The sequence below is a fragment of the Cyanistes caeruleus genome, chromosome 20 (genome assembly GCF_971803275.1).
Source record: "Cyanistes caeruleus chromosome 20, bCyaCae1.hap1.1, whole genome shotgun sequence".
NCBI classification, from domain to species: domain Eukaryota; kingdom Metazoa; phylum Chordata; class Aves; order Passeriformes; family Paridae; genus Cyanistes; species Cyanistes caeruleus.
In genome coordinates, this window is record NC_141720.1 from 1,111,293 (window position 1) to 1,138,672 (window position 27,380).

Genomic DNA, 27,380 nt, shown 5'->3' on the forward strand with positions numbered 1-27,380 from the left:
GGGTGGGATCAGTGCAGGTTTTCAGCCTAAAAACCCTGTAACTACGCAATGCTAAATTTGGGTTTGCTGGTCTCACCCATTTGAGAGACAGGATGGATTTTATTTGTCAGCTCTTTTATTGCTTAATGGGGCAGTAATAGCACAGCAAAGGAGGAAACCAGAGTCTGCTTGGAGGTCACTCAGTCCCTTCCACGCCCGAGGCAGAATCAGATATTGCTAAGTCATTTCTGGCAGGTTTTTGGCTAAGCTGTTCTTAAAGATCTCCAATGCTGAGAGGCTTTACAGCTCTCAGTACAATCTATCCCAATACTTAAGTAGTCTCAGACATGAAGAAAATCTTTGCAGTAATTTTTTTTTTTGAGTTAATGCAGCCTGAAAATGCTCTTGATAAGCAGAGCTCATGGGGGAGCCTGAATTCCCCTACTGAGAGGTACTTTCAGAGCTACAACTTTGGCTTTAAGAGTAGATAATAGTATACAACCATAAAGGTCTAAATATAGAAAAAACATTATAGAAATTAGTTGAGTTGCTATTGCTGAACTGAAATATTTTGACAGGTGCCTGTCAGGTTCTCTGCATTGGATATGTTCCCATGAAACAGATTGGCTTTAATAAAGCTATTTTTGATGAAAATATGTTCTTTTTATCAGCAGTAGGTGTAAAGAATAATTGTGATTATTTCACTTGCGCTGTTTTTTTTTTCAACCCAAAATGGGAAAATTCCAGCCTGGCAGAACAATTACACTGGTGGAGTGTTTACATCTCCTCTGTGCTGCTTTCCTGCTGGAATGGAGTTGATAACTGGGGTCACATTCTGCTCTGCTCTCGTGCTCAATTGGTTCTTCCTGTGAGTGCAGCTTTTAGTGCTTCTGCCTCTGAGGCACAGCCAAATTCCCAGGGAAGCTGTGAGAGCCAGGATTGTGCTGCCTCTCTTCAGCCTAACATGTGAACCCATCACAGCCTTGTTTTCTGCCCCAGCCTGTTCAGGGCTGGTGGTAAAATACTGAATTTCTGAAGATTTATAAAAAGGCTGGAGAGGAACTGTTGAAGCTGAAGGAGGGCAGGCTGACATTAGATATTAGGAAGAAATTCTTTATTTGAAGCGTGGTGAGACCCTGGATCAGCTGATACAGATCTCTTTTCATTACACACCCTTTCAAGAGTCTAGGAGGAAAATTGATAAATGGAAAATCCTTAAGAATCCAAGTGTGATCAATTAAAATGGATCAAACCTTTTTTTCTCCTCTGGAAGAAATACCTGGAGGGAACAGAAATATAAAAACAGGTGCCATATTTAAAAGGGATTCAAGTGCTTGTAACATAGTCTTAACTGTTATTCTTACTTGCTTTATTTGGATGCTTCCTCACATTCTGGGACCTTTACCTGTGCACAGAGCAGTAAACTGTACCTCCCACCCCTTTTTTCTCCAGAATCCTGCCTTGCTGAACGGCAAAGTGACGCTGCATCAGGTCACTGCTGGCACTGTGCTGTCCAGGCAGGGAGATCAGGTGAGTCTGGCTCAGTCTCCACGAGGTGTTTATGCACACTGATGGCAAATAAAACCTGTCCCCTCCCGAGCCATCTCTTCTGGAGCTGAAACACCTCCAGCTCTGGGCCTGCCTGCACACAGCAGGTGCTGCAGCCAGAGCAGGAGTCTGGTGCCAGGGTGTTGTCAGCTCTGATGGACCTGGTGGGAAGCTGTGGAGTGTCCCACCTTCATCCTTCCTCAGGAGCTTTGGGGGCTGGGAAGCCTTTTCTCACACTCTCAACTTTGGGTTTTTTGTGATGCTGCTCAGTTGCAGTAAAGCCCTCACACAAAACCAATCCAGCATTATTCATTTATAGCAAGGTGTGTTTGGGATATAACAAGATTAATTTATAATATTCTTGTGTAAATGGAGGAGCTTAAGCAAAGCAGATGATGGGCAGCTCCAGTTGCAGTAGTTCCAGTGCTGGGTTCTGCTCTGCTGACCTGCCATGCCTCTCCTCCTGCAGCTGTGATTCCCCATCATCTCCTCCAGTCCCAATTCTTTTGTTATTCCTTGATATCTCGAAGATGCAGCTTTCATTTTTCATAACCACCCAAAGAGAAACCCATTTTTCAATATTGTGCCGGCTTAGTTTTAAATATTCATAACCTGCTTTTAATAATTCACTATTGTGTCTTATTTTACCATCTTAATTGTTCAAAAGCTATAGGGGACCTTTCTGGGAAACAGATCGGTGCTGATAGCGCTGTCACTGGGATAATTGCTTTTAAAATCTTGGGAGAATTTTTATTGAGCTATTTTTTTTTATTTTTTTTTTTCCCCATTTGCTCCAGGATGTCAATGTTTGCTTTGTGGTGTCGGGGATGCTCCATGTGTACCAGAGGAAGATTGACTCTGAGGAGGACACCTGCCTGTTCATCACCCACCCCGGGGAGCTCGTGGGGCAGCTCGCTGTCCTCACCGGGGAGCCGCTGATCTTCACCATCAAGGCCAACAGGGACTGCAGCTTCCTCTCCATCTCCAAGTCCCATTTCTATGAGTGAGTGCTGCCTTTCAAACATACATTGTTCTGGGGTTTTTAAAGAATTTTTTTAGAATTTTTTTTTAATGAGTTTTGAACGAAGAACCAGGGTAGTGACCTGTCGGTGCTGGGTGCTGGTGGGGGGGCCATATATCCAATATTTGGTTTAATTTTGGGCTTCTCACTGCAAAGAAAGATGTTGAGGGGCTGGAGCATGTCCAGGGAAGGGAAGGGAGCTGGGGAAGGAGAAAAGGAGACTCAGGGGGCCCTTCTGGCTCTGCACCCTGCCAGGAGGGGACAGCCAGGGGCTCTGCTCCCAGGGGACAGGGACAGGAGGAGAGGGAATGGCCAAGGGAGGTTCAGGTTGGATTTTAGGGAAAATCTCTTCACTGAAAGGGTGGCTGGACATCTGAACAGCTGCTCTGGCAGTGGAGTCACTATCCCTGGAGGTGTTCAAAAAACTTGTGAGCACTTAAGATGTGCCCAAGATGTGGCACTTTGTGATATGGTTTAGGGGGCCTGGGGTATTCAGTTAAAGCTGGGACTTGATGCTCATGAAGGTCTTTTCCAACTGTAATGATTCCATGATTTTAAATCCAAGTGTTGCATGTCTGTGCTGATACAGCTGCATCCCACAGCAAACCATGTTTTATGGGGTGGGTTTAGTGCCTGGATGAGCTGAGGTCCCCCTATCAGGGGGTTTAACTCCAGCAAGAATCAATTCAGGTAACATGGGAATATTAAATGGTGATGTCTTTCTTCAAGGCCTATAGAGCACTCAGCTCAAAGGGACAGGAATTATGGCCCAAGATTCAAATACTTTGTAATCCAAATAAATTCTGCCCAGAGCCTGCAGTTTGCTGGGTTAGTTGCTGCTTTGCCAGGCCTTTTGTCTTGGATTAATTTTTCTTTTTTGCTGGAAAACCTCCCCAGTTCAGTTCCCAGACAGAGCCAGGGCGATTGGTTGGGGTGTAACTGTGGGTTTTTAATGCTCACTAATAGAACAGCTTAAAGAATCATTCCCCTGTGCAAGACAGGTTCCTTCCTGGACCTTGGAAGTAGCACCTGACTTGAGACTTAATGCTTAAAGGGGAATGTAGGTAATTAAAAATCCATTGGGATGACTGTGGTTAGCCTTGTTGCCAATAATAATGATTAATGCCCTTGATTTATTCTGTGATCCTGTCATTTAGAGTTGCACTTAGTTCACACACATAATTTGTGTCTAATGCACAATTTCCCTTCATAATCTTCTTTTCCAGCTTCTGGAATGTGCCATGAGTTCTGAGTTACATGGAGGGGGGTTATTCTAGGGGGTTATGTTTTGTCAGCCTCTGTGATGTCCATCTCTGCACACTTGCTGCTTTCTAAATAACTGTGGTTGTTTGTGTTCCTGATCAAGTGGATCCCAGAATCTTTATTGATTCAGGTCTTGGTTTTCCCACCCCAGGCAGGAGGCTGCATGGCTGTGGAGCTGAACCTGCTGTGCTCAGCAGGTGCTTGGTGATGAGCTGTGTTTTTCCCAGGCTCTGAGGTGGTTGTCAACTCTTTGGCTTAATTTCTGAGAGATGCTTCCCACTTGTGCCATTCTGTCTGGTACCAGGCTATTTCTTCTCAATGGCTTTTTCTCTCTTGTCTTTTCCTGCTATTGTTTTCCTGCTTGTTTCTGACTTCAAATTTCATTATGTTGTCTCAGCCAGCCAGGCAGATTCAACCTTTTCCTTTTTTATTTTTTTTTTTTCCTTTGGGCTGGATTCTCTCTCATTTACTGAAGCTCATTTTTCTGAGATTTCTCTTCTCTCTCAAGATCAGAATTACCTCCTGTTTATTCCAGCTACCTTTCTGCTTTCATTAACCCCTTAGCAGTCAGGAATCAAGACCCATCAATGTATCACCTCATCATCATTTTTGGGTCCTTTCCAAATCTTTCTTTTTCTCCTTTAAAGTCCATTATATGTTCTCTCCATTTTACAAGCTCTGTGATATTCCAGCATTTCATCTTCACAATTTGTCCTGAACCCCAGGCTTTATGGCACTTCTGACTCCTGGGCCCATATTTAAAAGTGACATTGGAGAAAGGCTTTGAAAAGCATCAGGTTTCTTCTATGGGTTCATTTTTGCTTTGAACTCTATGAGAAAGAAAAACTTGTTAATAAAATAGGATGTAGTTCTGTTTGCCATTTTTATGTAAATTCTATGTTCATAGTTCCACAATGTTCTGCTTTCTCCTTTGCCTGGAATCTCAGAGGAATTATTTTTGCCTTAATTTGTTCATTTTTCTCTTAGCTTACAGACTAGGTGAAATTTGACAAGAACTGCTATTATTCCCCAAAATTTCATTCTTCTTTTCCTGTCACATGTGTTTCCTCTTTTCCTTTCTGCTGCCCTGGAACACCCTGTGTTTTTTCTCAGTAATTAATGAGAGGGTGAAGCAGAAAGCCCATGGTCAATGGTTGCTATGAGGCAAAGAGCACAGTAAGGGAAGGAGCCTGGGATGGGAATTGAATGCTGGATTTTGGGATTAAATCCTTCCCACTGAAACTTCAGGGTAGGAGCCTTTTCTGTGGTGCTGCCATGAGTAAATGGCTGTCAGAGTGCAAGTCCAGGGGTGGCACAGGCTGGTGGTGTGGTGAATCCAGGGCTAATTCCATGGGATGTGCCTGCAGTGCTCCTGGAGAACGGGAATCGAGCTGTCACCAGGATCTCTTGAGGGAATAAATTCAGGATCTGTGCTACCAGGGGCTCTTTCACATTTTCTGCTTCTGTAAATTTCACAGTTTGGAGGCTTAATCATGTGCACTTGCCAGAGAAGCTTTGATTTTTATTTGGTCTTGCCAGCTAAGCTGAAAATCCCATCGCAGCCACATCCCCAAGAATATCTGCAGAAGCTCCAGACTTTCACAGAAACTACTTAGCTCTTTTTGTTATAATTGGTGAGCTTTCTAGTAAAGAATCCTCAAAGTCCCTTCAGAAACCTCTGTAGCACAGAGGATTTTAAATTTCCCGGTGCCAGGGATATGCCAAACAGAAGAGCAAGGAGGTGAATGCCCATGTGAGAGGAAGGAAACTGGGCTGACAATGGGGGGAAAAAACCTGCTGGTGGTGGCTGGGAATTCCTGGCCAGCTGCACTGGGATGTGGGCAGCTATTCCTGTTGTGGGGAGGTGGTTCAGTAACACTTCCCTTTTTCCCTTTTTCCTCAGGATCATGCGGGAGCAGCCCAGCGTGGTGCTGGGGGTGGCTCACACTGTTGTGAAGAGAATGTCCCCCTTTGTCAGGCAAATTGACTTTGCCCTGGACTGGATGGAGGTGGAGGCTGGACGAGCTGTTTACAGGTGAGATGTGGACAAAATTGCTGAAATTTTCCTACTCCATGAGCTCTGCTCCCTTGGGGATGTGTAAAATGAGAACTTCAGGCTGTGTTTATCAACCATTCCATCGGGTTTATTTATTTCGAGATTATTTTCTTTCTGCAGTGCCTTCACCATTGCTTCAGTCTCTTGTCTCTACATGTTGCTAAATTATTTTATACCATTCCTCGTCTTTCTTGTTGTCTTGACAAGCTTTTTAAGTGATGTAATTGATTAAGACACAGTTCCATCTTCTGGTGGTAGTTTCTGCATTGTTGAGGGCATGAAGATCTACTGCTCAGAGGTTTTCAGCCTTTCTGAAATAAACAGCTAAACTCAAAGGTAATTCAGTTAGGCTTATTCAGCAGTAAATTGGAAACAGGAATTTTGTATTTAAGGGGAAAAAGTTACCTTGGGACAACTTAGTTTTATGGATATGTACTAGGATGCAATTGAGCTGTTTGTGGTTGCTGCAGTTGTGAGAGAGTAACAATCTAATTTAGAATGTGATCTGTATAATTGTAATTTTTATAACCCTACCTTCAGCATCAATGCCAATGGAAGTTTTGGATTACTCTGTGCATTGAAACACTCCTGACTTTCAATATCTTGTTAAAATCTTCTGGAATTCTTTGCATTTGTTTTAACTCCACCACCAGAAGTGTGGCATTCCCAGCAGCACTCCTAATTGTGCCAGCTGGATATTGCAAAAGTGTTCTTGGTAGACAAAGGTGTGTGCACCAAATCTGGAGCCACCTGAGGGTCTTGCTGTTTGACCTGCAGAATTCCTCTGCACATCCACATTGACCTTGCCATGGGAATGAGATCCTTTGTGACCAGCAATGAGCCTGTGGTGTCCCCTGGGCCCTTCTCACACCCTGGTCATCCCCTTCCAGTCCTTACATGGAACCCCAGGCTGGCCTGGGTTGGAAATGGACTTCTCCCACTGTCCCAGCTGCTCCCAGCCCTGTCCAGCCTGGCCTTGGGCACTGCCAGGGATCCAGGGGCAGCCCCAGCTGCTCTGGGCACCCTGTGCCAGGGAACAATTCCTGCCCAATATCCCATCTAAACCTACTCTCTCTCAGTTTGAAGCCATTCCCCTTTGTCCTATCACTCCTTATCTCAGGTAACTGTGCACAGCCTGTACATTTACACATTAAACAACAACTTCGAGCTCCATTCCTCATTCGATTGTTAAGCATCAATTAAACACTTTCCTGTCTCTTCCAAGCCAGGGGAAAAAAAAAAAACCAAAAAACCCACCAACTTAAAATCTCCAGCTGCATTTTCTGAGCAGGGATGTTTCCTTGATGCTGGTTGTTGTCTGTTCTCCCCTGCAGGCAGGGTGACAAGTCTGACTGCACGTACATCGTGCTGAACGGCCGCCTGCGCTCGGTGCTGCGCATGGACGACGGCAAGAAACACCTGACCGGGGAGTACGGCCGGGGAGACCTCATCGGGGTGGTGAGAAACAGCTGGGAAAATGGGGATTCCTCCATGCCAAACACACACATCCTGCTCCCTTCTTAAGCTTTCCAAAGTTCCAAACTTCCCTTCTGCCTGCGAAGTTGTTATAGTGGTTGGTGAGCGGGCTAACAAGGTTAAATCCAAAGAAAGGTCACTACCAAACCAGTAGTTGTCCTCTGTGCCATGGGTTACTTTCCTCTCAGTGGGAGCAGTGCAGCCTGTTAGATCAGGAGGAATTGCACTAACTGGGGATTTGAATAAATTCAGTGACACAGGAGGATTCAGTTTGGATGAGCCCCACCCTGTGGAAGTGTCTAGTCCAACCTTCTCGCAGTTAGCAGAGCTGACTTCAAAGCTTTGTCAGGGTTTTCAGGGAGTGTGTAATTGTTACAGCTATTGAAGCAACTTTTCATTTCAAAATTGTAGCATTTATCCATGTTTAATTTCTCTCTTATGTTCACTTTTTGTTTCTCGGACTTGGTTAACAGCAGAAATAGGAGTCATAAATATGCATGGCTTGTTTGATTTTTATTTTTAAAGCCATAGGATTTCTGAAGTTCTGAGCTTGTTGTTCAGGCCCTTTTCTGCTTTCTGAGCTGCAAACTAAACACTGAAGGTGTATCTGTTCATAGACAGAATTAGCATAGCTCTGAAGCCAGAAAACATGTGGATTGAGATTAGTTCTATGGGAAGAAATTCATTTTTATAGGAATGAAGGGGAAGGAGGAGTCTGAGGCTTCCTTCAGAGAACTGATGCAAAATTCTGCTTGTGGAGTAGATGAGGCAGTTCTGGTGCTGCTCCCAGCAGAGACAGGGCTGGGCTGCTGTTTGCCCCATATTTATTTCCACGTGCACAGTATTTAAGGATCTCTTCCCACACTCAGTGCTGCTCTGGCTGAGGGGTTGTGCTGGCTTGGGATTGTGTTTGGAGAAGCTGGAATGTGCTAAAGCACACCCACAAATTTTATTTGGTTTTTTTCTTTCTTTGGGATACCTCATTAAAGGTAAAATGACATGGTTTGACAGGCACTAAAGCTGACTTCTTTTGTGACTAATCACAATGGTGTGAGGACTTCAGGTGTGTGAAGAAGGGTTTGTCAGTTTTGCCACATCCAGGCATTTTCCTGCCTTCCTCTGCCTGTGGTGATCTGCAGCTTTTCACTGTCAAGCTCCTGGAGTTTTGCAGAGCTCCCAGGTTAAAAACAGACCTGTTCTACTTTCTGAAAGCAGTTCTGAGTGACAGGGCAGCATATGGTGCTCAGAGGGAGGTGAGACCCTGGCACAGGGTGCCCAGAGCAGCTGGGGCTGCCCCTGGATCCCTGGCAGTGCCCAAGGCCAGGCTGGACACTGGGACAGTGGGAGGTGTTCCTGCCATGGCAGGGATGGAATGGGATGAGCTTTAAGGTCTCTTCCCACCCAAGCTTTTTCACAATTCAGTGTTTCTATGAAGTGGCCTAAACTCTGCCTTCCTGTGCACAGCCTGGGGCTGGTTTTTCCAGCTGTTTATCTGAGCAGGAAGGAGGAGGTGGATTGCTGGATGGACTGGGCTGTGTTTGCTGTACCAGTGCCCTGGATACAGAAATACCCATGCAGTTTGTGCCTAAAGCACAAGTCAGTGTTTTGGATCCACGTTGTGACATGAATCATGTTGGAGACTTCGGTGGCTCTGTGGACGTTGTCATCTCCTTCCTGCCCACAGCTCCCAGCCCCACTGACTCACTCTGCCATTTGTTGGAAGCGTCTCCATGCTCTGGCTGCCTTTTGCAAACATGGGGGAGGATCTGTGAAGAATGCCAGCATTATTTCAGAGGGCATTAGCAAAATGATATTTTTGCTTTTAAGAAGTTTTGTTTATCCCCTTCTGTGGAATCTGTTATAAACCTTTAAAAACCTGCTGAAGGGTTGGGTTTTTTTTTTTTTCCCTGACATTAACGTAATTGGGGTTCTGCATGCTTGCAGGGAATGAAAGCAGCAGTTGGTGTTGGTAATTGGTTTTTTTTGGTGAACTGGTGGCTTGATCCTCCCTGAATGCCTTTGAGACCCTCCCGTGTCACCTGTAATTGGGAGCACTAAGAAAACACGAGAGTCTTGTAGTCAGTGGCTTTTTGTTTATTGCCTCTGTGTCAGAACTTTTAAAATGCCAGGTGTCATTTGCATGAGAGATGCATAATGGCTCTGCCATTTCTGCTTGCAGGAGCAAAGCAGTGCAAGATGAAGGGTTTCAGACAAGATGTTAATTTTCGAGTGTGTGCGTGCGCTCCCAAGGCTCAACTTGTGGCTCAACCTGTTTTGTTCCTTGCACTGACTCAATGGCATCTGTTCCTGAGGGCTGTGGATGAGGGGGAGAGGAGCAGATTAGAAAAACTGACATTTCCTTCCCTGTGGAGTTCCTTGAAGAGCTGACAAGGACACTTGTGTCAGGGGAGAAGGATCCTGACTCTCAAGGGCACTTTTTGGAGGGACACCAGCTGCTGTTGGCCCTATTGATGGGCAATTCCAATCACTGTATCTGGTCAAATCAAGTCAAAACTCCATTTAGAAATTTCCAGGTAATTTTTAAAGACAATGATGAATCTGTTAAATAATTCCCTCCCTGTTGAAATACACTTGTTACAAGTCTTGCTTTCTAGAGAGTAAGATTTGACTCATTTAGGGGAAACCTTTTAATTTGGTGGTCCATTGCTATAGATGCACTCAGGGAAAAATATTAAAATGTGAATTTTATCTACCAGCTAAAGGGTCACTTATCTTATTATCACTTCTGCCATGCCTGGGGGATCTCAGAGGAGATCAGAGAAGACAGCTGTGTGTTGATGGAGTGGAAGGACTTCTCTTCACCAAGCTACTTGTTTAAAATGCCTAGCTTAGTCTCTCAGTTCTTTTCTTGATGTTGCTCTTGATTAACCACTGGAAATTGTAGTTTTTACTCTTGTTCTCTTGATCTCATTAGCACTTTGTTGTATGTGAGAGAGGATTCATTTTAATTTGATTTTTTGTGCCTGTCAATAGCAGGTGCTGGCCCAGGCTCTGAGGTTCTGTTGTTCTTGGCAATGCTGCTGAGACTGGGGCAGTTATCCCCTGGTTTATTCCAAACTGCAGAGTAGGTTGTCAGAACACAGGGTCACAACTCCAAGCATGTGTTGAGGTGGGTGTTCTTTGCTTTTTTGCACTCTTGGGAGGACAGCAGTGGGTGAGGAGAAAGCAGCAAATCCCTCAGAATAATCTGCTGCTGAATTGAAGTTGTTTGTGCACTGCCTGTGCCCTTCAAGCATCTGCAGGTGATGGAACCTTCATTGCAATGAGGTTTTTATGCAAACCCACACTTGGTCTTTGTTGAGTTGTGAAGGATGGCTGCGGTGTTGGGGAGATGCCTGAATGCCTGGCAGGTCTCAGGGGCCTCAGAGACAGCTGTTAAACTGTTAATATTTTCCAGAACTGAGGCTTTTAGGTGGTGTAGAGCTGGGTTTATTGGTAACACCCTCCTGGGACACTGTTTGTGTGCAGGGTCTGACCCCAAACCAGTCAGCTTTCAAAAATACCTGCTGAGGGGAGAAGCTGCAGCCGTGTTTTGATTAATTCAACACCTTTTCTGTTTCTCTTTAGCAACCAGAATGTCCCTCTTATCAGGAGGGCTACACACCGTGACTTTTGAGTACAGAAACTGCTGAATAAGTGCAGAAAGACATTTGTGCACTGACTGCTGTAGCACAGGAATGAATCTCAGAAAAGAGCCCTCAGCTGCCAGTGCTGCAGCACACTGGTCCTGCTGGGCAGGAAATCAAGTATTACATTCTAGAAATAAGACATTTTAAATATTTTCAGATGTTAAGCTGTTCATCTAATTAAGACAGCTAAATGTCCATGGCTTTTTTTTCTCTCTGAAAAGTTGAAACCCGAGAAGAATCTGTAAATGGCTTATGATTTGCTCAGGGGATTGGAGCATTGTCCTTTGGAAATGTAACACTGTTAGAAATCTTTAATTGCTGTGTAATCCTCAAAGGAATCACACAAAGGGAAGTATTAGGATTACACTTGTCAGGCTTTTGTTCTTTATCAGTATTAATGTTATCAGGCAGCTCCAAAGCCAGCTGAATGTCACTTCACCCTCCACATTAAGGCTGCTTTGCTCTGTCTTTTTTAAACATGTGTATTTTTTCACCAATTCCTTGCATTTTTGTGATTTTGTCAAACCTGGCTACTTCATTTACTTGAAGCTGTAAGATACTACAAAGCTATTTCAGGTGAATTCAGATTATTGCAACCTCAGGCACACTGTGCACAGACTGTAGTTGAGGGAATTAGAGGTGGATGAGGTTCAGGAACAGAGCTGGAAGACATGGCCCTGGAAGGGATTGTTCTCTTTTCATCTTTTCCTTTCTCTCTTGGTAATACTTACTAAAATGCTTATTTTCCTAGCAGTATCTTAGGTGTGAACTGGTATTTAAAACAACCAACAAAAGCAAAGCCAAAAAAATCCAAACCATCCAGTGAAACCCCCAACCAACCAAAACCACAAGCAGCAAACCCCCAGTATCTGCCAGCCCCAGAGGGAGGCAGAGGAAGCCCTGAGGAATGTTCACATTTGCACTGCTGAATTAGTGTCAGAATGAAATGAGAATCTGTGTCCTGATTTCCAAGCCCATCTTGAGAGTGTTTTTGTTAAACTCAAATCACTGATCTGAGCCATCTGAGTAAACCTTGATTTTCTGCAAGGATCTTCCCTGAGTGAAGCTGCTGAGTGCTGTCTGTTTTTCAAATTCTCTACAGCTACTTCTCCTTTTTATCCACAGCTATTTCTCTTAATCTTTATTTACCTCAAATTCTAAACAGCTGCTGAAGGTTGGAGACCACCCATAACTGCAAATTGTTGTGATGCAGCTCCGTGTTCTCCTGGCTGGCAGCACCACAGCACGGCTTTGACAGGATCTGCCATTAAATTACCTGGATTTGTGTTGTAGGGAAAGTCATTTGGCTGTGGAGCTGCCTGAGGTATCACTGCAGAGTGCTTTATGTGCTTGGTGTCCTGGGCCACGCTCTTTTTAGAGAGTGTGAGGAGCTCTGATGACAGATAGTGATGGCAATTGTAACCTGCTGGCTTCCAGACAGGTGATTTTGTGCATTAGGCTGTCATTCCTGAAGGTGTTTTGTGTCTCCCTTCTGCTTCCAGCTGAACCCTCTTGTGATAATTCTGGTTATCAGCTCACTCTTGATACACCTCCTGATTCCCTGCAGGACAGCTTTTGACATCCCTTGTCTCCTTCTCCTTTCTCCCTTCCATTTTGAGGGATGCCACATGGAACTAGGCTGGCTGGAGAGCAGCAAAGGCTAATATTACATCCCCTTTAACCCTGGCAAATGTACAAGGACATTGATAGTCCTTGTACATAGCAAAAGAAATTATTTTTTAGCTTGATAGATTTATTTTTTTTTTGGCAAGCATCATTAAATAAAAGCCACTGAGAGAGATATAAAAGTGATCCTTGTCATCAGCACCAGAATGCTTGGATGGCAGTGAGTGGTGGGAGCAGAGTCTGGTGGAGCTGACAGGAAGGATTTTTTGGGGAAAAGTCAGCAGTGGAGGGTGGGGAAGGGTCCCTGATAAAGTTCCAGCCATGTTTGGGACTCTTGTGTGAAGCTAAGTCAAAAGCAATTGGATCTGTCCTTTCTGGGAAGTATCTGAGCAGCTCACCATGGCTGCTTCTCTCTTTTTCTGCTCTGGAAGTTCAGGTATAATTCACCCAAAGAGGAGCAGCCTACCCAGGGCATTGCACTTGCAGATCCTCTTCCAACAGCCTGGAGAAATGTGATGCTTTTGGTGGGAGTTTGGTGTGGGTGTCTCAGGTGGCTTCTGACGCGGTTTTTGGTGCTGTTTTCACTGTGATGTTGGATTTAGGGCAGCAAAACATGCATGAAACTTCAACTCTCTTCTATAGCCTCACAAATACAAACTTCAATACAGGAGGCTGGGCTATTACCAAATCCCTTCCTAGCTTTAATCCTCCTCTTTTTTGTCCCTTAATGATGTTCACTGCTACAAAGTGCAGGCTCAGTCCTTTGGGGAGAACCTGTGGCATAACTCCATCTGTCCTAATTACAAAACATAGCAAGCTCGGCCTTATTTCATTTTTACCTGTATTTTAGATCTACTCTTGCATGTAGCCATGTCTAGAGACACATGACTTCCATGCATGAGTGTGTGTAAGCCTTTCATGGTTTCTTTAATACGTTTATCTATTTAAAAAATGAGAGAGAGAGGTTTGGATTCTTCTTTGCACACAGCAGAAGGGCTGGATGTCCTCAGTCACGGGGTTAACTTGGCACACAGGAGATTGCAGAAGGTGGTTGTTAGAACAACTTTGAAGAGTACATGGTGTTCTGAGTTCATCAACTGGCACTGCTCCCACAAATAGCATCGATTTGCAGTTTGTCTGGATGCTCTTCCCACTCATTCACTGCTTCCAGCAGTGTCTCCTCCTTTGTCCTTTTTTGATACAAACAAGTTGATATTTCAGGTCCTTCTGAGCTGAGGCTGGAGCAAACACTGTTGGGATGAGCATCCTCTGCTGCTCCAGGTGCAAATGAGCTGGAGAAGGGTCTGAGGGCAGCGTGTTTAACTCAGAAGAAATCAATGTTCCGTGTAGTGTTTGGTTGCCCTTTGTTTAACATTGGCTTCAGCAGCAGCCCCTGCCCTCATCTGGACAAATCCACAGGTGTCTCTTTGTGCTCCTCCAGTGCTGGTGTTGGCCTTGAGATACAGGAATCCCTTCTCCAGAGGCTCCTGAAGTGGCAGCAGATGTCAGTGCTGGTGTTCCTTCTCCTCATCCCTCCTCGGGCGCGTGTCCTTCTGTCCCTGTCCTTGTGTCCCCTCTGTGCTGCTCCCTCCCCAGCACCCTGGGGTGAGCTGCTGGCTTTGTGTAGAGCCTGGCCCGCTTTGGGGTGGGGGTTTCAGGATGGAATGAGAGTTTTTGGCAGATGGTCCTGCCTGGACCTCCTGCACCTTGTGAGGACAGGCCCTGCCTGCTCCCTTGATGCTCCTGGTGGGAGCCAAGCCTGTGCTGAAGAGGAGACAATACGAGTATCAGGCTAATTGCCAGACAGTGATTGTGGCTGTCTTGGAGGAGAATTTGGAAAATGAAGAGTTTAAGCTGTATAATTTAATAATCCTCAGGGTCCTGACCTGCTTCCCAGGGTCTCCTTGTAACTGGTGCCTTCACTTGTGTGCTCTTACACAAGGGCCAGAAAAAGGGCTCCCTTGGTGAGGAGAGATTGCTGCTTTTTGTGAGCTGGCAGCAAGGAAAAATCAATGGGAGAGGAAGAAATATGATGTGTTAGAGGATGACAGATTTCTTGGTTGGAATAGTGGCCATAATGAAGAGGAACTGAAGACAGGGTATTACAGAAAGGGTGGGATGGGAGGGTGCTGGTGTAAATGTACTCCTGAGAACAGGCCTGTGGCTCTGAACATTTGCACTGGACGTGTCTCCTCATGCACTAGATCTGCTTGAAATCTCACCTGAAAAGAAATAATCTCCACAAGAAACTACTTGGAAATAATTTGCATTTTTAGTGGCTGCTGACTCTGAGAAAAGTCACCCAACAGTTTGTTGAACTGAGGCTGAATTTGCCTGGAGAAGCAACATTTTCCTGCCAGCAAATCAACTGCCCTCCAGCAGCCCCAGTTTGCTCCAGGAAATCTCAGAGATGCTGAAGCCTGAGCAGAAAAACTGTGCTCATCACTCTGGGGTGGTGCACACACCAAAAGTTAAGCAAATAAAGTGATTTCTTGAACGCAGCTCTGAAAGGAATTTGTAGTTTGGAGCAACTGGCAGAATATGTCACATGCTGGTTTTCACTTCCCAACTGTGTAATTTGGAAAGCTGTAAAGAACTGTCAGGAATGACTGCTGGAAATGAAGTCAAAAGAGGTCACGAGAGTATAAATTGCTTTCTCCCTCCCCGTAAAAGATTTACAGCAACACTTTTTCTTCAGGAGGAGCTTGTAAGGCAGGGTTGTGAATCATGTGCATCGTATGGGATGGAGGCAGCAAAACCTGGTTTTGCCACTGTTTAATACTGAGCTAAGAGAAGGTGTGGGAATCATGGAATTCCAGACTGGTTTGGGTTTAAAATGACTTTAAAGCTCATCCAGTTCCATCCCTCTGCCCCTTCCACTTGATTGCTTAAAACCCTTCCCTGTCAGAATTCAGTGGAACAGTACAAAGAGCACAGGTCTATTTTTAGGGCTTTTTTTTTTACTTATTAATTTATTTTATTTATTAAGGATTTATTAGGGATGTTTTTATTTGTTTTGTAAGTGTTAGGAACAACAGAAGCACGGCAGTGCAGGAGGGCCCTCACCCATAGCCATATTATTAGTTAAAAGAACCACAGAGTGTTTAACACTGGAAATGGTTCTGTGCTCTCTGACTCAAATTATTCCAGCATTTGAGACAGTGTTCCTGTGCAATTTCCCCAAATTCGAGGGAGTGGAAGTAAAGGCAGTGATGGATGACAGATTTCTGAGGGTGGGCTGGAGATGGAGAGGGATTTTGAGGATGAGGAGACAAGGGGTCGACCTTGCAGACAGGGGAGTGGTGAAGGGAACATTCAGCATTTTTGTAGGGCTGCTAAAATAAGGCACAGCAGGATTTCAGAGAGATGGAGTTCCAAGTTAAATTAGCACTGCAGTGTGAGCTTGCTGAGTTTATTGCATGAGAGAAAACCAAACAACAGCAGATAATGAGATGGCAAAGAGAAAAGCAGCCAGTCCAGGCAGGGCAGAGGACGTGGTGGGCTCAGCAGAACTCCGGGAAAACCAGAGGATTCTTGGACAGAGAGAGGAACAACAAGGATGGCAAATGCAGGAAACTGAAAGAGAGAAGCCCAGAAATGGGGGGCAGTGAGGTGGAACTTATTTAGAGGCTTGTTAGGAAGGAGGAGGAGGAATGGATGTGACATGAGAGGAGCAGAGATGTACAATTGCCTCGAGCAAGAAAAGGGCTGTGTTGGCTTGAGTTGGAGAAGTGGGAAAGATTCCACTGGTTCTTTTTTATACTGGAACAAATGCTGTGGCTGTGTTTGTGCTGGTGTGGATGAGTGATGCTGATGGTAGTCTGGGAGGGAGCTGAAGAGAAAACCTTGGGTGATTATGAAACCAAATATATAAATAAATGCTCTCCTCAGTCAGGTTCAATAAGATCTGAAAGATAATAATGCTATTTCTTGAAACATTCGGTTATTAATGTTATTGTGGAGGTGGTTTTGTGTTGTTTGCTGTAGCTGTGGTGGGTGATCAGAATGTTAAATTTCCCTTTTTATGACCAAGGAGATAATGCTACAGTCTTCTGATTGTAAGTGGATTTTATTCATTTTGAAGTTCAAGCTAGATCTCTGAGTCTTGTACTTTGACAAAACTGGAGAAACAAGAAAACCTGTTCAAAAGGTTCCCTGGGCAGAGGGTCCAAGGATTTGAACATGATTTAAGATAGAAATGATTTTAAATACTCATATGGCATGAGATTTCAGTTTTTTCCTAAGCAAGGAGAAAAATATCTGAATCTCTGAACAGTTGATATCTCAAATGGTTTATTTAAAAAATACAAAGTAAAAATGTGTTATCTTCAAGGGAGAACTGCAACTCAATGTTAGAATATTTTTGAGCTCCAAAGGAGACGGGAATAGCCAAAATCAAATGGGCTTGGCAGATTTCTGTGTGCAGGAAATGTAGAACCAGTGCAAAAAGGGCTCTAAAACCACAGGGTGTGAAGGGGGGAGAATATGGTGAAAGTCAAGAATCATCCTGCAGATGATCCAAATGAGATCCCTCACACTTCAGTGAAGAGAAAATATTTCATTAATTCTTGAATCCCAGAATTATTTGGGTGGGAAGAGACCTTAAATCCCATCCAGAGCCACCCCTGCCATGTCAAGCCCTGTCCAGCCTGGCCTTGGGCACTGCCAGGGATCCAGGGGCAGCCCCAGCTGCTCTGGGATAATTAATAAGTAAATAATGGGGATTATTAATAAATACTGAGATTGGGAACTCAGATGATTATACCCAAGGGGAAGGCACAGTTTGAATTTCCTTGTGTACAGTGTCTGGGACCCAGATATTTTCCATGCTGGAATACTGGGGTGTATTTAAATAAAAATATCAAAGAGTTCCACAGTACCTCTGTGTAAGGCCAAGATCCAATTTCTGTCATCACTTGGGAACTGCAGGCAGCACTTGCAGGGGTCTCTGGGACTGGTGGTGTTGAAATCTGGATTATTTGAATGGCTTCTTGGGAAGGAGGTTTGGAAAAGTTCTCCCTGTGCCCTCTGCTCTGTCAAAAAGACAAAGTTACACTTGGGAGCTAAAAAACCCTCCCTGAGGCTGTGTTTAAAGCTGAAATTTAATTGCCTTTCTACGAATTTACAAATTTCATCTTTTCTGAAAGGCTCAGGAGCCCCTTGGAGCACAGTTAATTTTATGCACTCATATATCACAGAAATCATGGCAAAGGATCTCGGGCAGTTTGAGTGTTTTTCTTCTTGATACAAATTAAACTCAGTCAGGAGATGCCTGGCTGAGAGGAAAGGTTTTATTTTAACAGCTGAAACTCTTAACCTGCTTTCAGGAGGAGGAAGGTAAATTACAGAGCCAAGAACCTGTGATAAAAAGCTGGTAATTGGGGAGGGAGATAAAACAGAACATCTTACACAGCCCTTTGGGGAGTCTTAAGGGGTTTTGTTTCTCCATAAATGTATGTACAAAGATGATTTTTTTTTTCTGCCCTTCTATATAATTAAAGTGTGATGACAGAACAAAACATCCCTGGTACCTGAGCAAAAAAAAACCAAAAGCTGGAGCTTGCAAAATAAAGGTGCTTTAAATTTCCCTGTGCAGTTTTCCATGCAGAGCAATTGGTGCTGTGAAATTGAAGTTAATATTGGCAAGTTTATCTCAGTTTTCTGGACTAATGGCAAGATTTTGAGCTCAAGATGTTCTGGTTGTCTGGATTATCCATTTTGTGAACATGGAGCCTTCCAAGGGGGGATCTTGGTGGAAGTGGGATCACTGAGCTCTGTGTTTTGCACAAGGCTGATTATTGTTATTATTGTTATTATTGTTATTATTGTTATTATTGTTATTATTATCATTATCATTATTTATTGTTATTATTATTACTATTATTATTGTTGTTGTTTTATTGTTGTTGTTATTGTTATTTATCTGGTGCTCATTCTGTGTGTCTGAGCCCATAGTACTGTGAGGAATTAATTGCTTCTGTTGGAATTTGCTGTCAACATAAGTTTTGAAGAAAAACCCAACAAAACCTGAAAAAAAGCCCCAAAAAACAATCAAACAAATAAAACCCATCAACCCCCCAACCCCTAAACGACTCAAACAGCTTTAAGCTGAAGATATAATTTGTTTATTTGTTTGTTTGTTTGTCTTTTTTTCTAGTGGAAAGTTAAAAATGCAAAGTCCTGTTGACTTGAATTCGAAATATGAGTAAATTGCAGTTAAGGAGGGATTCTTGTGTGTTTTAAGGGGAGGAATTGGAGGCTGTGAGTGGTCCCTGATGCTCTGTCCCTGTTGCAGGTGGAGGCCCTGACCCACCAGCCCAGAGCCACCACGGTGCACGCCGTGCGCGACTCGGAGCTCGCCAAGCTCCCGGAGGGGGCCCTGATCTCCATCAAACGCAAATTCCCCCAGGTAAGGGGATTAAAACCATTTCCCTGTCTCTCCCAAAGGATGTCTGAGAGGCTCAGGCTCCCCTTTAGCACCACGTCCTCTGGGTTTTCTGTGGGATCTCCTTGTGTGCCTGAGCGGATCCATCGCAGACTTCCTGCAGCATCCTCTGATCAATTGTAGCAGGTTTTTATTGCAGGGCTGCTTCGTGGATCTGGGAGGAGTTCTGCTTAAATGCAGGATGTTGGTAAAGTGGAAATCACTTAGTGCTGCTGATGGGAAATGGAGGTTTGGCTTCTAAAATCCCTTTAAAATGTTACTCATTCCTCCCTCCTGGGGCTCAGAGTCCACCCTTTATTAACAGGGCTTTGATATTTGGGGGTTGGTTTCCCTCTTGCTGCCATTTTAGGTTGTCAGTCCTCATTCTACAGCTGCCAGACCTGTCTGTGTCCTGAAGACTCTGATTGCTCCCTTTGAATCCATCAGCTCATCCATCTTCTTTAATTCACTTGACATTATATCTCTCTCCTGCAAATTTGGAGACTGACGGACTCGAAATTTAATTCTTTTGTCCCTAAGTGCATCAGGGACATTATACTAAGCACTAAATCATTGCATTGGCCTTACAGGCAATTCTTTAATGCTGTTACTTCAAATTATTTCTGATTTTTCATTTTGCTGTCTTGAAGACTTAGACTTTTTTTTTAACCAGATTTCTTTTAAAAAATTCTTCAAAAATAATAAACCTAATTTAAATACTTGTATTCTCTTGCTTTCCTGGCATCTATGAATGCTTATATATATATACAAACTTTTCTTTAAGCTGTACAGTATAAAACCTCCATTCAGGCATTTTCATTATTCCAGAACTGTGGAGTTTTATCTGCTTTATTGCCAGGTGAATTTAATTATGGCAGTAAGTGCTCAGAAGTTATGTCAGTGAAAAATAATCTTCCTGGTTTCCCTGTAAGGATTATTTTTGCAGAAGTGTTTCTGAACTTCTGTTGAGGATTATTAAGGTACTTCTGGTCCCTGGAGCTCACTTGGACAGAGCTGTGAGTTTATTTCTCTCTATTTACTGTGATTCAGATCAGAATCTTCCCCTAGACCTGATTTCTCCAAGCCCATCCAACCTGGCCTAAACACTGAGCTTTAAACACTGCTCTGCACTAAGGCTGGGTTCTAATTCTGCCTCTTTATCTGGGGCAGGAATTTATTTCAGTGTCTCTTTTCTCTCTCTTCCCTTTCTGCCAGCTGGCAGAGCTGTTTTCCCCTGAACAGTGATCTCTGTGGAGCTGTGAATCTCTTTGCTTTGCAGTTAAAATTGAGCTTGAGTGTTACATTTATAGCACAATTCAAAACATTTATTTGTAATAGAATTCAAATGTCTTCCCATGTCTAAAAAGTACAACCCATCAGCCTCAAATTCCTGACCTTTTTCAGTGTGGAATCAGTTTTCTCTAGACTTGCCTATAGTCTGGCTAATTAGTTGCAATGAAACAAAATGCTAAAATAGATATTTTAAGGAAATGTGTTGCAACACAGGTTGTTAGAAAGACACATTCGTGCTGCTGTTTGAGGTCTCCAAATTCTAAGTAGATGTTAAACTGGTATAAAAAAAGTGAGAACTTGCATTTTTTTCCTATGGGGTTGGTTTAGAACCCCACTAGAAATAGAAAGAGGAACATAACATAGACTTTATGGAGGTGATTTATGCAGTTAATGCCTTCAGACTGTCTTAAAAATGTCAGGTAAAGTATTTTAACATGATTTCAGAGTCCTTGTGTGTTCTCTATTTTGTCTGTTAGGTCCATCATGGAATGGTTTGGGTTGGAAGGAGCTTTAAATCCCACCCCTGCCATGGCAGGGACACCTTCCACTGTCCCAGGCTGCTCCCAGCCCTGTCCAGCCTGGCCTTGGGCACTGCCAGGGATCCAGGGGCAGCCCCAGCTGCTCTGGGCACCCTGTGCCAGGGCCTGCCCACCCTGCCAGGGAACAATTCCTGCCCAATATTCCATCCAGCCCTGCCCTCTGGCACTGGGAGCCATTCCCTGTGTCCTGTCCCTCCATCCCTTGTCCCCAGTCCCTCTCCAGCTCTCCTGGAACCCCTTTAGGTATTGCAAAGCCACACTGAGCTCACCCCAAAACTCCTCCAGGTGAACAATCCCAGCTCTCCCAGCCTTTTGCTCCATCCCTCTGATCCCCCTGGAGCCTCCTCTGGATCTCTCCAGGTGCTGCCTGTGCTGGGGCAGCTCTGCAGGTGACAGGGGCAGAATCCCCCCTCCCCTGCTGCCCCCACTGCTCTGGATGAAGGCAAGAGAGGAAGGACAGAAGTGAGAGAGAATTGAAGTAATGGAGTAAAACCATAGGATAGAAATTTGGGAGACAAAGAACAGCCAAAGTAAACTTTAAAGGATTTTACTGGAGAGAAGTGCTTGAGCTGGAAACTGATAAATGTGCAGAGGACAGGGGCTGGTTCACTTGGTTAGAAAAAGAATCCAGGCATTAGAGGATCAAAAGCTGCCCATGCCTGGACAGTGTCACTCAGTTGCAAAAAACCCCTAAACTGTGTGAACAGAATGCTTTTTGGAGTGAAGAAATCCTGACATTCTCCTTGATGCTGGAAAAGCTTCAGCACCAGCCTGTGGCAGCACATCTGAAGGCAGAGGCAGATTAAAGGAAGAGAGTCTGGAGGACAAGGAGGCAGCTGAGTGCTGGTTAGAAATACTGACCTATAAAGACAAAAAGCCTATAGAAGGTTAAAGGAAGACATGGTGGCTATTTTGAGATGCATAAAGTTGTCTTGTGCTAGAAAGGGCAGATGCTGCTCACTGTACTGGAACAGAGCAACTGGGGCTGAGCTGAAATGGCAGCAGTTGCAGTGAGAAAAAGCTCATTCTACTCTCCAGAAAGACTAAAAGATTGTTGCTTGTTTTTATAACCTCTTCTAAAATCATCAGTGGAGTAATGCTTAGTGCTGAGCAGAGGGATGGACCAAATGAATTCTCTCTGTCCTATTTTCTTGGCTGTTATTCTAGGAGAGTGATTTATACACAGGGTTTATGATGTTGTTTTCCCCATTCAAGCAGAAGTAATAAAGTAATGAAGGGATAGCAGGTGCAATAGTTCTGGAATAATTGACTGGGTAGCAAGAGCTGGCTGGTGATTCAGCAGTGGTGGAGGATTTCCCTCTGCAAAGCACAAAAACCCAGGACAGGAAGCAGCTCTGCCTCTATCAGCTCCATGCTCCTGCACTGCCTGCTGAGGGTAAGTTGGCATCAGTCTCACTTGGTGGGAGATGAGCAAACAGTGGTGCTGGTCCCCTGAGTCAGGTGAAAACCTCTCTTAGTTCAAGGGAAAACTGGATTTTTTTGGTGTTCATCTTGGCAACTTCTGCAGAGCCTGAAGTGTGTGTGTGTGTGTTTACAGCCAAAAAAACTGGGCAGTTCCTGAGCTTGGGTTTCCCTCTGAGCTCATTACCCTTGAGCTTTAAAGAGCCAAGGAACCACAGAATCCCCTGAGCAGGAGGGACCCCCAGGATCACCCAGCCCAGCTCCCAGCCCTGCCCAGACCCCCCAACATCCCAGCCTGGGCATCCCTGGAGCTCTGGCAGCCTCGGGGCCGTGCCCATTCCCTGGGGAGCCTGGGCAGTGCCAGCAGCCTCTGGGGGAAGAACCTTGCCCTGCTCTGCAGCCTGAGCCTGGCCTGGCCCAGCTCCAGCCGTTCCCTGGCTGCTGTCCCTGTCCCAGAGCAGAGATCAGAGCTGCCCCCTCATGAGGAGGCTCCAGACAGCTCCTATGAAGGTTGAAAACTCCTTTATTTTAGGAGTTAGTGGGAGGACTCCATCCTGCAGACTCTTCCCCAGCCATGCCGTGTTTGTAGGTGATCCAGGAAGGGTTCCAACTCTGGAATGCATTGTAAGAAAACATTACCTGGTGCGTAAGAAAATTGTAGGACGTGGGTGGTGCTTGCCAGTGAGAGCTGTGTGAAATGAGGGAAATCGTGCTCTGTTAGTCCAGGCAGTGATTCCAGATCCTTGAGCTGTGATGTACAATCTGGAGAAGTGTCCTGGCTGATCCTTGGGGGGGAGATTCATATGACTGCCTTCTGTTTTGTATCCTGGACAGCTGCTTTGGTCCTGGGAGAGACAGGAACTGATCTGCTGGGATCTTCCAAGTGACCCACCATGGCTCAGGTTATTCTGAGGGCTGAGACAGATGGGTGTGTGTGTGGGGAGCCTGGCCTCAGTTATAAATAACAGCCAAAACTTCAGATTATGTGCCCAGAAATGACAGATGTTGATTTCTAGATCCTGCTCAGACTGCAGAAGCAAGCTTACATGGTCTGGCTTCTCAGGAAAGCATCTCAACCTTGCTTCACTCTGGATATGGCATCCTAGACATTCCCAATGGAAAGTGTTCCGTGGTACCAAACTCGATGGTTTTGTCCACCCTGGTGCCCCCAGTTCTCCAGCACAGCCCTCAGAGCTCTCTGCCAGCCAGAGCATTTGCTCCCTGAAAGCCTCTGTGCTCATTTCTGGTGCTGTTTGAAGCTCTCCAGCCTTCAGGAGTGGAAAGGAATTGATGTTTTCTATTTTCATCCCTGCCTTCAGTTCTGGAAAGTAGGACAGGGAACCAGCTCACGATTCCTGGCACCGCAAAGCAGCGTCGAGGCAGCAGCGAGAGCACAGAAATCTGTGAGCAGATCACAGAGATGTTCCAACATTGCTGCAGAGCTGGGATCACATTTCCTAGATTAGCTTTGCCTCTCCTGAGCTGAGTTAGTTTTTAGAATTCTAACTTGAAATTTAGAGCTGCTGGTTGCTGATGGAAATGGTGCTGAGAATCTGCTTGGGAGCTGTGGGGGCTGAACTGTGAGACAACCTTTGGCGTGCTGGAAACGCGTGCTGAGAAATAGAAAGAGTTTTTCTGCATCTTCCTTTTAATTCTCTGAGCCTGCCCTTGGGGTTTAAATATATTCAGAACCTGTCATCCATCTCCAAGTGGAGTTCTGCTATCTTTATATGAGTATTTGAACCAGAGCCTCTCTGAAGTGGCTGGAGCCTTCCCCAGGGTTATCAGCTTTACAAAGTGAGCTCTGTAATGTGCCCCCTTTTCAAAATGCTGCCCACAGGAACGGGGCAGATTCTGCATCATGGCTTAAGCTTGATGTGGCACTGGGGAATAGGTCAGGAAAGGCTGTGCTTCTGCATTTTTCTGTATCTCTTCTCCTGGTCCATTCCACTAAGTGTTCCTCGACTGTAAGAGGAGTGGATGTGAAAAGGAGAGAAGGAATTCAATGGTCACTGAGTGAGGCTGGCAGGAGGGGGGATTTAATCAGCACCGGTGCCAGAATGATATTTTTTCTTCAAGACATGATTGATCCCAAGTGTTAGAAGCTCAAAGAGCCCCAGGACAAAGCTTCAGTTTCTCTGTGGGCTTCAGCTGCATTTGAAAAGGTGCCAGGAATTGTTGTGAGGGAGCATTGAGGATTTGCTTTGTCACAGTGCTGATCAAACATCAGAAGTTTCAATTGGACACCCTTTGCTAAGCTCCCTGATTCCAGGACAAGTGTTTATCTGATCTGGGGCCACGTGAAGCTTCAGTAGCACCCTGGTTTTATTCAAGCTGAGGATCTAATTTACCTCTCCTCCTCCCTTGTCCCTGAGAAAAAGCCCTTAAGAAAGCTGGTCAAGAATAATCTCAGCTCCTGGAAAGAGCTCCCCAGAAGTTGTTCTATGGATTTGTGTGGATTTATAAATTTCTTGTAGTCCCCCTTCATGTATAGTTCTGTCTAAATCAAAAGTTACCTATGATGGAGCAAGCTTTGTCTGGATCAGTTGTTGTCTATCAGCAGATAATTCAATTTACCAGGCAATCCAAAATATTCACAGATTGAAATAAATGTCCATAGGAAAATATTTTCCAACTGAATTCTCATGAAAATCACTTTCAAAGAGCTTTTTGTAAATCAACTCTTGAGTTTCACAGTTCAGTAGGAACAAAAGCTTTAAGCAGAACCCAGCCTTGGAAGATTAGCAGGGCTAGGTAATAGTTTAAAATATTTAAAAGGATTATAGGAAATACAGCACTGCAGAGTGACTGTAACCTCTTGGTGTGGGAATTACAGTGGAGCAAGTGGTGCTCTGATAACACCTCAGGCCCAGGATGGATGGAGCACTCAGCTCTCTGCTGGCACCAGCAATAGAAGAGCTGAGATCCTGCCTGGCCTCATCCTGCTTTTGAAACAGGAATTAATCATCCTCAAGTAAGGAAATGTGGTGTTTAGGCCTTACCCTGCCATAAATGCAGAGGCTGCAGGTCTGTGAAGTAACTGAACAATTAACTGAATTAATTAAGCACAGGGAAAATGAATGGTTTCCCAGAAGCTTCTTTGCAGCAGGTGGAGGAACAGACTGTCAGAGCAGACAGGAGAGATCTGGGGGTTTGGGGTGCTGAGAGAGCCTGAGTGGGTCTCACTGGGATGGAGTTGATCCAGAAGCTGCCAGGAGGACGAGATGTTTGTGGGTAGCTGAGGTGGTGAGTGGTGAGCTGGGTCAGAGGTGGAATTGTGCTGAGGGAAACGTTCTCCAGCACCATTTGAGAAACAGAAACTCTTTGTCCTGTTTTGCCCTGCACAAAAATGTCCTGGGGAGTTCATCTGAAAAGGGGAATGGGTGGCAGGAGGAGGAGAAATGATCATTTCCCTTGTAAAACGTGTCACAGAACATCCTGCTCTGGGCCAGGGTTATGGGGTGACATCTGCAGGTGTGGGAGGGAGCTGGAGGGGTTTGGGGCTTTTGGAGAATGGCATTGATGCAGCTGGAGCCCCAAGCAGCTTTTGAAATGGAGATCTACTCAGTTTTTTAGACCTGTAAGGTCACTTTTTGTCCTTCTGGCCTGAAAACTCCTGCATAAGCTCAGGAGTGGTTTTTTTTGTGCTTTGGGGATATTTTTGATGGTGACCTCCCTGACCTGGGCAGACCTTGCAGCTCCAGACTCGCTCCATGAGCCCCTGTAGTGCCTCTTTAGGTGCCTGTGCCTTCCCTGAGTCACTCCCAGCCTGGGCAGGGAGCAGGGGCTGGGGAGCTGTGTTCCCTGGCAGTTTGGGGAGCTCTGAGCAGACCTGTCCTGGCAGCCAAGTGTCCAATCTACAGCTCCACTGCTTGTTACTGTGATTAACTGTGATTAACTGAGCTGGCTGCACTCACTGCTGTTGCTGTTCCTGATCATGAGGAAGGATTAATTCAACTTCCTCACCAACCAAACCAAGCTCAGCTCCATCCCCAGCACAAGGGGTCCAAAAGCTGCGTTTGCTTTACAGGCAATTAACGATCCTCGCCTAATTTAGGAACCTCCTGGTGTGGTTTGATCTGTCTGGGCTCTGACTCGCTGCCTTCTTGCAGATTTTTCTTCAAGCCTTAAATTGAAGCTGCCTGATGCTGTGCCAGCAGGAGAGGTGCTTGCAGGGCTGGGTAGCTGGGTGCTAGAAGAGACTGTAAAATCCAGGATGTGCTGTAGGGGTGAGCACAGCAGACGCTTCCGACTGGAAAGGCTGTCTAGCCTTGGGTGACGGTGACACCCTGAAAATGAGATTTTTGCTCGTGCAGATGTCTGGGAAGTGTTCCGGGCTGTTCTGGCACTGTGACTGGGAAATACTGGCGTTCCCATGGGAAGAAGGTTCTGGAAAAAGCAGTGCCCAGGCTTTCCCTGGCTCAGGAGTGCAGGGCAGTGCTGGGGGCTGTATGTCCAGAGGAGTGAAATTCACTCTGTTCTCCAGGTCAGTCCAGTTCCTGCCCTACCCCTCTGCCCAAACCCTCACTGCCAATTCTCAGAGCTTTCCTTCTTGTCTCTTGGGCTGCATCGAGCTGTGCTGCTCCTTCCCATGCCCTGTTGCTGTGTGGGAGTGAGAATAAAGGGGCTTGGAAACATGAAGGATGAATTTTTCCTGTTGGTTTTCAGTTCTCCCCAGCTGTCCTGAGTCTGGGGAGAGCTGCTCCTGCTGCCTTGCACACTGAGAGCTGGGGGTCAATCAGGTCAGGTCTGCTGTCAGTGGAGGGATGTGATTTGTATTGACTTCTCCTTCAGAAGGATGGACAAGTCCCTTTTAAAGGAAAACACTGCCTTTATGTGAAAGGATATCTGGCGTATGTAATAGAAAACTCTGTGGAAATTTCAGTTCTGAGCTCGGATCCCGAATTGATGTTCCTTGGACGTTGCCATGACTGCGACAGAGTGACTCATCCCGTTCTGGGGAGCAGCTTTGCTTGTCGTACAAAGTCACCAGGGAAATAATTTTCCCTATCTATACATACCAAGGCTGTAAGGTTTGCTCCAGCAAACAAGACAAATAATATTTCCCGGTAACAGGAGCAGC

General features: G+C 45.2%; 1 protein-coding gene across 6 annotated transcripts in view; it reads left to right on the forward strand.

Annotated features, from left to right (window-relative positions):
- The window catches only part of PNPLA7 (patatin like domain 7, lysophospholipase), a 101,499-nt gene that overhangs the window by 22,297 nt on the left and 51,822 nt on the right, over positions 1-27,380 (forward strand). For all 6 annotated transcript variants that reach the window (XM_086858643.1, XM_086858645.1, XM_086858641.1 and 3 more), the window contains exons 15-19: positions 1,432-1,509; positions 2,325-2,530; positions 5,715-5,846; positions 7,202-7,325; positions 18,915-19,028. In XM_086858643.1, the coding sequence (XP_086714769.1) occupies positions 1,432-1,509; positions 2,325-2,530; positions 5,715-5,846; positions 7,202-7,325; positions 18,915-19,028 (654 nt within the window). The remainder of the gene's footprint in view (positions 1-1,431; positions 1,510-2,324; positions 2,531-5,714; positions 5,847-7,201; positions 7,326-18,914; positions 19,029-27,380) is intronic.